General features: G+C 35.2%; 1 protein-coding gene across 1 annotated transcript; it reads right to left on the bottom strand.

Annotated features, from left to right (window-relative positions):
• Positions 1 to 10,586: 10,586 nt before the first annotated feature.
• Positions 10,587 to 13,069, bottom strand: CABS01_11512 (peptidase family M13; the record flags this gene model as incomplete). The annotated part of the gene is made up of 5 exons (XM_060544867.1): positions 10,587 to 11,639; positions 11,690 to 11,971; positions 12,027 to 12,536; positions 12,586 to 12,854; positions 12,907 to 13,069. The coding sequence occupies 5 exons, from the start codon at positions 13,067 to 13,069 to the stop codon at positions 10,587 to 10,589; spliced, it is 2,277 nt and encodes a 758-aa protein (XP_060397689.1).
• Between the last annotated feature and the right edge of the window lie 1,067 nt (positions 13,070 to 14,136).

Raw genomic sequence — 14,136 nt, 5'->3', positions numbered from 1 at the left:
TTAATATACTTATTATAACTAGCTAGCTATAATATTTTAATTACTCCTATTTAGTAAGTTTATTTTATAAAAAGACTAACTAAATAGTATAAATATATTAATTATTAATAATAATAGTACTACGTAGCTTACTAAGGTAGCTATACTTACTATTTAATAATTATATAATATAATATTTAAATTTAAAAATAAGAACGAGTAATTTTATACTTAGCTTATAATACCCCGACCTCTCTTAGTACTTAGAGCTAAGTACTTTAAACCGGAACTTTATAATAGGTCCCCGGATACTTTTTAAGGATTCTTTATTCGAACTAGGGCTTATTTATATTATTATAGGACCTTTTTTATTACTAAAATAGATAAGGTTTATTATATAGCTTTATTTTTTAAAAAGGATACCCTCGTTTAGTTCGAACTTTTAATAAGAGATTATTTCGAAAATAAATATAATATTTAGGATAATAATACTAAAAAGATCTTTAATAATTACGATAAGTTTAAAAAAAGATTTAAAAAAACCTTTAGTAACCCTAACGAAGAACGAATTACCGAACGAAGGCTTATAACTCTTATATAAAAAAGGTTAGTTAGTAAGTATATATTTAAATTTAAATAGATTATTTCTAAGCTCGATTAGGGTAACGAAGTACTTATAATAGCTTTTTATTATAGCCTAAAAGAAGAGGTTAAGGACGACTTTTCTTAATAAAACTGGTTTAATAAATTTTATAATTATATTAATATAACGGTTAAAATTAATAATTGACTTTATAAACGATGCTTTAAACGAAAGGGATAGAATACTTAGAATAATTAAATTAAACTTAATAGTAGACGTAAGTATAGACTAACGACTATTATAATAGGATACTATAATAGATTAATAGATCTTAGTATTACTAAAAGAGAATAACCCCGATAAAAAAAAGACTTTAAATATTATAATTATAATAAGTTAGGATATATAGCTAGAGATTACTAATAATTTAAATATATTTAATACTAACTTATTTTAAAAAAACGAGCTAATATTACGAATAAGGAAGTCCTTTATAAGTAACTCTTATAAATAGCTTACTATAATAATAATTATTTTATTTACTAAGATAATAAGGAATAAATAGGATAGTACTTAAAATAATTTAAGAATAATAAACGATTAGGATATAATACTACTCTATTTCTAGTTAAAACCTTAGTAATAGTAATAAAAAAAGAAAAAATACTTACTTACTAACCCTATATTCTTAAAGAAAATAATATCGAATACGTTACTATACTTTCTTAAATTTATAAGAATGTAAAAGAGAAGGTTAAAACGGACCCTATTATAAAAGATATATTTTACTTTTTTAAAGGACGAATTAAATAAAAATTCCTAGTTAATATAAAAGAATAACTTTTTAAATTTTAAAAAAAAAAACCTAATATAGAAAAAATTATAAATAGCCTTATTTATATAGTACGACGAAACTATATAAATTAAAAATAACCTATTGAGTTTAAAAAAGAATTCGATTCGGATAAAATCTTAACTAAATCTATTTATATAATATAAAAAATAGACGGTAATAAAAAATTTATTTATAAAGTTAAGGAATAACTTAAGGACCTCGTACGCGAAAATAAGATCAAAGTAATTAAAAAACCGACTCTTAACTTCGAAATTATGAAAAAAAAAAAAAATTAACTTTAACTTTAAAAAAGAGGATATTAAAATAAGAACTAGTTCTTTTTATTTTAATAAAATAGAATTATTTTATAATTCGGACGAACTTCGTAACGTTATTTAACGATGTATTTAAATAGAAATCGATTATAAAGTACTACTTAGCGTTAATAATATTAACTTTAAAAAAGATAATAACAAACTACGGTATAAATATATTTATTTATTCGAGGATAACTAAACTATTTAGTTTTATAAAACTAGAGAACGTAAGAAAGTTATAATAACCCCTTATATAAATAAAAACTACTCTTTACTTAACCCCGAGGACCCCTTTTATAAAGAATTAATTTAGGTAGAATGCCTAAATAATAAGTACTTTTAGTACTTCGTATATAAATAAAATAGTTATTTTTATTTATAAAGATACGATAATAAGCTTATTAAGGATGTTTATATAAAAGACTAATTACCTAGCTAGACGTTACTAAGTCTTAACGGCGATAATAAAGTAATATTTAGCCTAGACCCTAGCTTTTTTATAAAATACCTTAATAGCGAATATATAGAATAGGAAGAATTATAAATATGACTAATATTAAGTTTACTATATTAAAAAAGCTAAGGTATAAAAAGAATAATAAAAACTACGCAAGTAAGGTACTTATTAAAAAAAGCGTATATTAAAAAACTAAAAAAGCTAATTATAAAAGAATAATAAAAAGCGAGAATAAAAAAAAAGTTCTTATATATAACTTAATAACGTAACGACGTATACTTATAAATTAACCTCGATATTTACGGACGAGGACTAAACGTTATTATTAATAATAATATATAAGAAACCTATATTTTATTAAAAGTAATAAACGAATTTAATTTATTATAAGTATAAAAAGATAACTTATATTAACTATAAACGGTAAAAGGAGAACGAGTTAATTATAATTATAAATATATTAATTAGGAGACCGTATACCTCTTAATATATATTAATAATTAATAAGAATAATTATAATATAATATTACGGAGATTAGAAATATCGACGTTATTTTAGGGATCTCGTAGTTATAAAAACATAACTTACGGATAAATTAGATTACTAACTAGGTCTTTTAAAAAAATCTAGTTACTAAACGACTTAAGAAAGAAAAGGGTTTAAATAGATTTTTAATAATTTTTAAAAAATGAGAATAAATACGATATATAGCTTTTATTAAAATAGTAAAGAGCTTTAAGAAGTTTATATACGGTACTAACGATCGAGGATTATAATATTACGGCTAGCTAGTCGTAGTAAGTATATTAATAGAAGTTGAGGCTACGAGTACTAAGTAAATAGTATCGTAGTCGTGGATAGCTTCTTTAAAGCTATGTTTATGAGTCGTAAAGTAGGTAAGGCTTTGGTAATTAATCGTAGGCTTGTTAAAAGGGGTTCTTAATAAAAATAGCTAAAAGCGATCGTAAGATCTAATACTAAGTTAATTACTAAAAAAGCTATAGGAAGTCTGTCCTTGAGCCCGGCTTAAGTCTATACTATATATAAGTCTCGTTCCTGAACATATCTTTTATCCGTATATTTACTTAACGGGCCCCGTATCCCGATTATACGGGCTCCGTATTCTAAAAGGACGGGGTCCGTATCCTTGGCATACGGACTTTCTTATTTCTTATCGTTACGTAACTTGTCCTATAGTTCTTCTGTTCCGTGGGAGTTACCCTATATTCCTATGCTCCTATATATATAGTGTGCTATAGCTACCGCAAGCCTGCGGGGCGGGCCCTAGTCTTAGTCATATATGTTGGGTCGTAACATATAATAACTCTAAACTATACTTAAAAAATACTAAATATATACGAAGCTATTTATAGAACCCGAAAAAATAGGATTATTAGAATATAGTAATTAAGATATAGAAATTGAATTTAAAAAAGGAACGTAACCTAAGTTCTATTTAATATACCTAATAAACTAAGAAAAATAAGAGTATTTTAACGAATATATTAATAAGAAACTTGAAAAAGGATATATTTAACTATTAAATTCTCTTATAGGATTCCCCTTATTTTTTATATTAAAAAAGGGTAGAAAATTAAGACTTATTATTAATTATAAAAAACTTAATAAAATTATAAAAAAGAATTACTATCCCTTATTACTTATTACCGAGCTTAGAGATCTATTTTACGGAGCTAATTAGTTTATTACTATAGATTTTAAAAAAGTATTTAATTAGATTCGAATTAAAAAAAGAGATAAATAAAAAACGGTATTCCGAACTCGTAAAGGACTCTTCGAATACCTCGTTATACCCTTCGGACTTACTAATATTCTAATAACTTTTTAAATAATAATTAACTACGTACTCTAAGAGTACGTCGATATTTTTATCGTTATTTATATTAATAATATTCTTATTTTCTCCCCCGATTTTAAAATATATAAAAGGTATATTTATATAATATTTTAAAAACTCTAAAACGCTAAGTTATATACCGAACCCTCTAAGTATAAGTTCTATATATAAAAAGTAAATTTCTTAAGATATACTATTATATTAAAATAAATTTATATATAAGTATTAAAAATAGAAATAGTTAGGGATTAGCCTATATTATAAAACGTTAAGGACGTATAAGGATTTTTAAGATTTATTAATTTTTATTAACGATTCTTTAAAGACTATACTAATATAATTAGACCTCTTAATAACTTAATACGAAAGGATACCCTATTTATTTAGGATTTTAAATATAAAAAAATATTTATTAAAGTTAAAAATATAGTCGTTTTTAAACTAGTTATTATAATCTTAGACCTCTAAAAACTTTTCGAAATTAAGACCGATACCTTAGATTTTGCTATAAGAGTAGTCTTAGGATAACGAGATAAATAAAAAAAGCTTTATTTATATAATTTTAATTTTAAAGTATTTTATAAAATAAAATTAAATTAGTAAATTTATAATAAGGAACTAATAGTAATTATTAAAGTATTTTAAAAATAAAAACTATAATTATCTAGAACTAAGTACGAAGTTATAGTTTATATAGATTATAAAAATCTCGTAAATTTTATAACGAATAAGAACTTAAATAAACGATAAGTTAAATAGAGCGAATTCTTATTTAAGTATAACTTTTAAATTATTTATTAAAGAAGTTTAGAGAATAGTAAAGTAAACGTTCTTAATAAAAGACCTAATTATAAAGTCGTAATCCCTAAAGAAATATAAATTATTTTTAAATAAAAAAAGGACGGTAGTTTAGTACTAACTACGAAACTCTTTATAATAGCTAAAAAGATTAATACTAGCTTAATTAGAAAAGTAATTCCTAAGTTTATTATAGAAATTTATAGTGCGCTAGTATACGGTTATTAAAGAATTATTAAAACGTAGAAACGGATTTATTAATATTATAATAAATCCGCTATACGTACTAAAATTATAAAAATAATTAAGGACTACGTAATTTATAAAAAAAATAAAAATAGCCTATATAAACCTTATAACGAGCTATAACTATTATAATTATTAATAAAAGTATAGTATTTAATTATATAGGATTTTACTATTAAATTACTAAAGTCTAGAGAACTATTTATTAAAGTATAGTACGATAGTATTTTAGTTATAGTTAACTAATTTACTAAGTTTACGTACTTTATTTCTTATAAAGAATTAAGTACTATAGAAAACTTAGTATATATATTTATTAAGGTTATACTCTCGAACTACGGGTTACTAAAAGAAATTATCTTTAATAGAAATAAGCTATTTATTTTAAAGTTTTAAAAATCTCTAATTTCGTAACTTAGTATAGACTATAAACTATTAATATTATTTTATTTATAAACCGATAAATAAATAAAAAGGATTAATTAGATCCTCGAAATATACTTTTATTACTATATAAATTACGACTAGGATAATTAGGTAGCGCTTCTATTAATAGCTTAGTTCGTATATAATAATATAGTTAGTAAAAGTATAAAAGAATCTTCGTTTTACCTTAATTATAGATTTTAGTTAATAATATATAGAGAAGTACGATAAGGACTATAAGCTATAAGAGCTATAATAAACGTAAGTAAACTTAAGAAAATTTATAAATAAGCCTTATTAAACCTCGAGTTTATATAATAATATATAAAAAAGAACGCGGATAAATTAAGGATTAGAGGACTATTTTTAAAAAAGGGGAATAGTACCTATCTCTTTTATTATAATATTAAAACGAAATAACTAAGTAATAAATTAGATTATAAAAAACTTAAACCTTTCGAAATTATTAAGAAAGTTTTATTAATTAATTACGAATTAAGATTATTAAATATAATGCGATACTACTCTATATTTTACGTTTTATTACTCGAGCTTATACTAAAAGGTTTATATACGGAAAATTATATTATTATTAAACTAAACTAACTAGAATATAAAGTTAAACGAATTATCGATTATAAAACTAGAGATAATAAAAAAGAATTCTTTATTAAATAGAAGGACTATAGATATAAAAAAATATATAGGAACTTATTACGAACCTTTAGAACTCTCGGGAACTCCTTTTAAAATACTAAAATTAAAATTAAAACTAGAACTTCTAGCTATTATAGTATCCTAGTTAATTACTCCGAAAGTATTATTAGATTGTGCTTCCCGCGTAATAGCTAATTTATTTTTATTAATAATATTAAGAGGATTAGGAATTACTTTCCCTCTTTTAAATACTATCCTTTTTTTTTAAAAAAAACGATTTAATTTTAATAAAAACTAATCTATTTTAGCCTATGCGTAATATAAAGCTTTTACCTATTTTTAAAAAAAAAGCTCTTTTATTTCTTCCTTACGTTCTAGTTTATTAGTTTTAAATAAAAAACGATTTACTATAAGTACGATTAATATAAAAAAATACTAATAAAAAGGAATAACTTATAATCGTATATAATATTAGTAGTTACGTTATAAGAACGACTACGACGTATATACTCGTAATACTTTAATTTATTTTTTAGTATTTTATATTTTCGCTCTAACGAACGATAGAATAAATAAGGTATTATAATTTTAAATCCTCGCTCTTTAATTTTAAGAGTAAGTTTTAGTTAACGATATATTAAAAATTTAGTAAATATCTTAGTATTTTTAAAAAATTACTTAACGAGCCCTAACCTAGGTTATAACGACTTATTTATAAGTTTATAAGGATAAGACTTTTAGAAAGGAGACCTAATATTACGACTTAATATATATAACTAAGACTAGGGCCCGCCCCGTAGGCTTATAGTAGCTATAATATATTATATATATAAAAATACGGGAATATAAGGTAACTCTTATAGAATAAAAAAACTTTAAATAAGTTATATATAAATAAAAAGTAGTAATTACGTAATAAAGTAATTATTATAATTATTCTAAATAAGCGCTTATTAATATTTATTAAGCGATTATTTAATAAATAAGAGTAATTATTAATAAAAAATATATTTATGAGTAGATTTACATATAGTATAGATTTAAGCCGGACTTAAAAATAAACTTCTTATAGCTTTTTTAATAATTAACTTAGTATTAGATCTTATAATTATTTTTAGCTATTTTTATTAAGAACTTTTTTTAATAAGATTACGATTAATTACCGAAGCCTTACTTACCTTATAACTTATAAATATAGCTTTAGGGAAGCTATTTATAACTATAATACTATTTACTTAGTATTCGTAGCCTTAACTTTTATTAATATACTCACTACGACTAACTAGCCGTAATATATAGCTATAATAAATATACGTCTTCCTCTAGTTCTTTTTTATTAATAAAAAATAACTAATTAATAATCTCTTTTTTTTTAGCCCGAGCCTAGTAACGAGGAATATATTAACTTAGTAAGCGTATAACTAGAGTAGTAATAGTAATAGTAGCAGCATTAATAACAGTACTAATAATATAAAGAGTCCCCTAAGTAGTAATAGTACTACTAGTAGTAAAAAAAAACCCCTAAGAGCCCTAAAGGGCATTAATAATACTACGATAGCTATACATATTAATAGTACTAATACTATAATAATTCTAAAAAAAATCGTATAAGTTACGATAATATAAAAAAGGCATTTATAGTATTTAAATTAATATAATCTCTATTATTAGTTATATATTTTCGTATAATATTATTATTACTTAGATTTATATAGGAAGAATATAACCTATTTATAACTCCTAAAACTCCCGATAACTCTATAGCGACGATAATTCGGGTAGTAACTATCGTATATATGACTACTACTGTCGATAGTTACTCGAGCATTATGGGGGAAGCAACCTGCCCCCTCCTCCCGGTAAGGTAGGACCAGGTTGCTGACGTTCTGGTGCAATATCTCGCAACCATGTGAAAGTGGCCGGGTTTGGGCGTGTTCCATGTCGTTATCAATCAACGTCGATGCCCGACAAAACCCATGAACCCCCCTGGGCCCTGACTCAACAAACAGTTTCTCTACCATCGTTCCATGTCGGATGTACCGTGTTCTCCCTCCCTTGCTGCTCCGTGCACGGAACCCGACTGGACGGGTCTGGCCCGGCGTATCTTCCGACGGGCTACCTCCGGCGGCGCCCAACGAAGAGACGGCCGGACCACCGTCGACGAGTCGTGCAGCGAAGCCAAGGTGCAGGGGCGAAGAGGGTTCGCGGCCCTGAATTTCGAAAAGCAATATAGAATAAGCTTCATTCCTTTCGGTCTGATATTTTTTAACACCCTTCGATTAATCTATTCTAATCGCCGCCGGCTGACATGGCAATCTATCGCCATGCTACACATTCAACCACTCAAGAACGTGAGTGTACGTTGGAAATTCTGCAATGCAACCACCATCGGCAGGGCCGTATATGGAAGCTAGGGAGCTCCCGCACCTCTATGGACGAATAAGGCAAGTCATCGCCAGAGTCTTGGCTCGAGAAGAGGTCTGCCATGGTATCAGATAGATAATGGTCTGCCCACCGCAATTGAATACATCACGTCTTTGTGCCCCGGCTTTATAAGGATACAATACGCAGAACAGGCATCGAAATAGCGAGCTTCTCGATGCGGCATTTCTATCGCCAATAAAAGGAGATGAGATAGGTGCTCTCCACGACCGGAGACATATGCAGTGCCCCAGTTTACTGTTGATGTAGTCATCAAGCAGCAGGTGCCAAGACCAGAAACTGCAGACATTGGCCATTCTCGGTAAAGGGATTAGTCTATCTACGACGTCCCTCTCTCTAGTGTCCCAAATTTTCACAAGTGATCACTTACAGCTTCATTGGTAGAAATTGAATGTTTCAATGCCGGGCCTATCGTGGCCGAATTTGAATCTAGATAGGTGCATGTGGCAAAGACCAAAGACTGCTAGACAAGATATTGCGTACTTGTCTAGGCCCGCGCTGAAAGCCCTATCTCTCCATTGAATAAGAATAGAAACATTAAAAACTTGCTCCATACGACGGGGCTGGCAGCGCCCCGTAATCCCGTGCCCTCGACAGTTACGAAACGATGACCCCTGGGACCGGCCTGTCTCAAGGAGTTGAACAACGCAGACACTAACACCCGGTATCCACAATCAAAGAGCCCCTCGACTCGAGGTATCCGTACACCTAACGCGGATATATTGCTGTCTAGAACAGTTCCACCTATTGGTGTTTCCGCGAACCTCTGAACTGTAAGAGTTTCACTTCTGGGTTATTATTGGCTCTCTACTTCGCCTGCCAGGCTGCTAGCTAGATAAGCTAATGTGAGCTGCAAAGTCAGCAGCCGCCCATGGCAGCCTATCACGAGCACCGAAATTTCAACGACATCGATGATCGGCTTCCTATTTGTGTTGGTGTTTGTGACCTCAACGGTCGCAGCTATTTCAAGACAACCAGATATAACTTGTTCAAACTTCAAAGGCATCACTGATACCAAGGCTCGTAGACGATCCCAGAATCTTACGAAAATTTCACGGAGCAGGCTTTAGCTCTTCTTCCTACTTTGTGCAAGTTATTTACACTCATTGATACAGTCGGTCAGTGGTTTGGTCGATCTTTCGAGCAATAACCCTCTTCTTGTTAAGCTCGTGCGATCTTGCATCGATTAAATTGAAGTTATGGACGTGTAGCTTGGAATGTTCATACCTTACAGAGCCTAGAGTAACCCATACAAATCTACAATGCAAATGGAGACCATTTTAATATCGAGAGTAGTAGCGGCCTGATGTTTGACATTAAATTATATTATTTGACCCCTGAAATCCCGCCGACTCCGATCTACGGAGACTGTCTTGAACAAAGGCAGTAATAGATGGATTCCTGTCCTTCGTGGACACATACAGACGTATCCCTCAGTACCCTCCATCGAGGAGATGTCCAGGAACTTCTTGACTGGTCCACGGGCACTGCTACGGGCATTTCCAACTTCAGCTCAGGGGATCACTGTATTGAGCGATGGAACCCCCACTGTCCAGAGCCGGTTTGACAGCAAGACGGCGGTGAAAGACACAGGTTTCGTAGACTCACCCCGGTGGATCAGGGGTTGGTTTACCAAATGCTCGTGAACCTTGAATCAATTCTCAGTAACCGCTGATAGATGTGCAAACATGTACGAAGATGACCTTGATGGCTTGAAGGTTTGATCTTCGTCATCCTATTGGCACAGGTACTGTCCATCGCTCGCCCTGCGTTACGATAGAAACGGCGGTCTTTTCCAAATAGATAAACGCCAGCATAGGGGGCAAGAATCACAATCCCACTCGCTGCTCATTCAGTGACTCGCCAGTCGAATTTTTATGTCAACAAGTGATTTCCATTCTGTGACTACCGTACAAACTATACACACAAACGCTACGTATCCATTCTTTAGAGGACGGCTAATATCCAAAGTCCCTCTCAAAGCGTCTTACCACAGCTCGCAAGTGGGCTTCTTGTCCTTGCACTGGAAGCTCTCCTTGAACTCCCGACTGTTGGACATTGTGCCAAGAATACGGGCCCACTTGGGCGCATGAGGATCAGTATAGATCCGGTTGATGGCCGTATCCTTCCGAGACATGCCACACCACCAGTTGGAGTACGTGACGAAGAAGAGCTGATCTTGCGTGAAGTGCTCGAGGCCCGGCAGATCCTTGTTGGGGTGCTTGTGGGCACGGCGCTTCCAGGCCTGGTATGAGGCCGAGAGTCCGCCGGCATCCGCAAGGTTCTCGCCAAGGGTGAGGCGTCCGTTGACGTGGAGAGGCTTGTCATCCGGTCCTGGGACAGAGAAGTTGGAATACTGATCGACGAAGCATTCAGCTTTGTCCTTGAAAGCCTGCACAGTGGCGTCGGACCACCAGTCAGTGTAGTTGCCGTTCTGATCATAGTGGCGGCCGGTGGAGTCGAAGGCGTGGCTGAGCTCGTGGCCAGCGACAGAGCCAAAGGCACCGTAAGACATATAGGCAGGGACTTCGACGTCGAAGACGGGGAACTGCATGATGCCCGCCGGGAAAACGATTTCGTTGCCGGGAGGATTGTAGTAGGCATTGACGGTAGGAACCGTCATGCCCCACTGCTCTCGGTCGACGGGCTTGCCGAGGGCTGACCACTCGTAGCCAACAGCAAACTTGCGAACGGCGAGTGCGTTCTTGAAGAAAGTCTCTGGGCTGATGTCGACGGAGTTGTAAAAGTCGTTGAGGCTGGGAGGATTCATGATGTCGGGGCTCTTCGTAGGGTAGCCGATCTTCTGGATGATGTTCTGAACCTTCTCCATGGCCTTGGTGGTTGTCTCCTTATCCATCCACTTAGCGGCCTTGAGCTTCTTAGTGAACTCTGTCTTGATGTCGGTGATGATGGTGTCGCCGAACTTCTTTGCCTCTGCCGAGAAGGCCTTCTCAACGAAGAAACGGCTGAGAATCCAGCCCAAGCCGTCATCGACGTGACCAACACATGTGCGCCATCTTTCAGGGGCAGACTCGGGGTCCTAGATATTAATCAGTATCATACTGGTCGAATACACAAGTTCAAGCTTACCTTCCCAGCGAGCTCATTCTTGAAGCGCTTGTAAGGCTTGAGAGCATCGGTGTCAACGTAGGAAGAAAGGGACTGGACAGCCTTCCAAATGAAGTAGTTCTGGATAACCTCCTTGTCGGTCCCGGAAAGAATTGTAGACAACTCGGTCATGTACTTGGGTGACATCACGATGACACGCTCAACGACAAAGCCCTCCGGGACGAGATCATGGATCAATGCCGTAAGCTCAATTTCCGGAGCAAGGGCAGATGCCTCGTCGATGAGCATTGGGTTGTAGGTTTTCTGCTCGAATGTCAGTTTCTTCAGATTCTGGTACAGAGATGTTCCTTCAACTCACAGTGACATCCTCAAGCTCCTCGGTGGGAGGAGAGGCGGCTGCCAGAAGCTTCTCGAGATCAACAACCTTGGCAAAGTTGTCCTTGTTTCCATCAGGGTAAATATTACCGAGAACCTCAACTGCAACTCCGCGGTACTTCTCAACGAGCTTCTCATCTTCGTATCGCTCCTTTGAGGGAAGTCCCAGGCTGTATGGAGGTGCGACAGAAACAACGACAGTATCGGGGTCTCTGTCATCCGCACCAGTACCGGATGCAACGAAAGCGTTTACTCCGTATCTGGATAGAAGCAGAATTGTGTCTTTGGTCGGACTCGAGTCGACAGAGGCAGCCGCCTCGACTGGGTAGCTTGTCTTGATCTCGTCTAGAATCTGAATAAGGGGCTCGACGCCGATCTCCTTGATTTTGTCCTCGTCAACACAAGCATCGTACGCAGCCTTCATCTTGTCAAAGTTCTGCTCATCGGCGGACTTGTCCGTGGATTCGAGACGGAGGGGCGAGAAGTACGAGTGCTAGAATTCGGTTAGCAGAGGTCGTGGGCCATAGTTTGACAGTGCTGACCTGGGAGTCCTTTGGGTAGGGAGCCTCAAGAATATGACGAAGCAGCAGCTCTGAGTTCTCGGACATGATCGTGCCGGTGAAGGCATCGCCTTGGTCGGCACGGAGGTCGTGTCGGTCCCTCCATCCTCCGCAGACAAGCTCCTCAAAGTCGTTGCATGGGTCCAGGTCCTTGTAGTTCGGCGACAAGTTGTACAAAATCTCAGAGGCGGCATGGACACAGGCTGGTGTCATGCAAACGGGCGTCTTCTCTTCGTGGATGGGTTTCTGGGCTACACCAACAGACTTTAGTAGCTGTCAACAAATCGCCTGAGGGATCCTAACCTTGAGGGATGTTATAGTATAGCAAGCCGGCAGCAGTAGCCAGGACGAAGACCTTGACCACAGCTCTTCCCGCAGAGCATCGTTGGGCGTACGGGCATCGCTTGGGCCGGCCGTAAGACACGCCCTGCTCCGGCTCTGGGATAAGCGGCGCCTTCTCCGACATGACGGGCGATTGCGTGATGAGGGCCTATTGATAAAGCTCTGGCGATAAGGCGATTAACGAAACCAGCCAGCTGAGAATCGAGATGGGTGTGTGTTGATAAGGGGAGATCCAATGACTGGATGGATGGTGGTTGCGGATGGGAGGTGGATCGCGTGAGATCTGATGGAGCTCTCGGAGCTTTGGGGGGAGCTTGGAGCTGGAGCTCCTGGGCGATGACGCTTTGATGCGGAGAAGCAGCTGGAGTGCAGCTGACGGGGCGACTTAGCCGAGGCTACTTCGCGTGTGGGCAAGATTAGCAGCGAATTTAAGTACCTCGGGATGGAGCTAGGATGCCTGGGACTGGACGTGCGCCGGGGAAACTCCGCTCAAACTTGGACCCTCGGCTTCTGAGGCCACTCACTCATCTCTCACTCACTCATGAATCTCATGATGGCTAATGAATGGTAAGCTTCTCACTGGACCACTCAGTTTGCGCAGTACAGAATCCGTGGTTGAGCCCCTTCTTTCCGGATATTATACACCTTGGACTCTCAGCAGTAGATTGTGCTTGAAACTCACACCTCCCGCCTCGATGCACCACCATTGCGCGTCTAGTGTCTCATTCCCTCAGGGCATGTCTGTTCCTGCAGTAGTGTTTTACAGTAATCTGATCTTCACATATGATCGAGTACCTATAATCTTTACATCAAAGACTGGATAGACTAGGCTCCGTGGCGCTCGGTGGACTTTTCGGCCGGCCCAGTGTGGCGTTTGGTTGTGGCTTGTAGTTGAAGCCTCTGGCCTGAGTCCTGACTAGAAAAGACTAGCCTTCGACGGAGGAAAGCCATCTTCAAGAAGTACATCTCCAAGTTGCTTTGTTTGTTCAGACTGGATGAATATTCAATGTCACGAATCACGCAATCATGGATATCCCGGACATTCCGGATCAATAATCATTCATCGAACATCGAGTCCAGCGGTTCAAGATTTCCGATAACGGCTCGAAGCGTCCCGAACACTCCGAGCTCACCCTTCGGTTTCTCGAGCATACATGGCCGATGGCATCTTTGCAAGAAAGAATACCAACC

The sequence above is a fragment of the Colletotrichum abscissum genome (genome assembly GCF_030869225.1).
Source record: "Colletotrichum abscissum strain IMI 504890 chromosome Unknown Scaffold_31.1, whole genome shotgun sequence".
NCBI lineage: Eukaryota > Fungi > Ascomycota > Sordariomycetes > Glomerellales > Glomerellaceae > Colletotrichum > Colletotrichum abscissum.
This window is presented reverse-complemented; position numbering and strand designations above follow the sequence as displayed.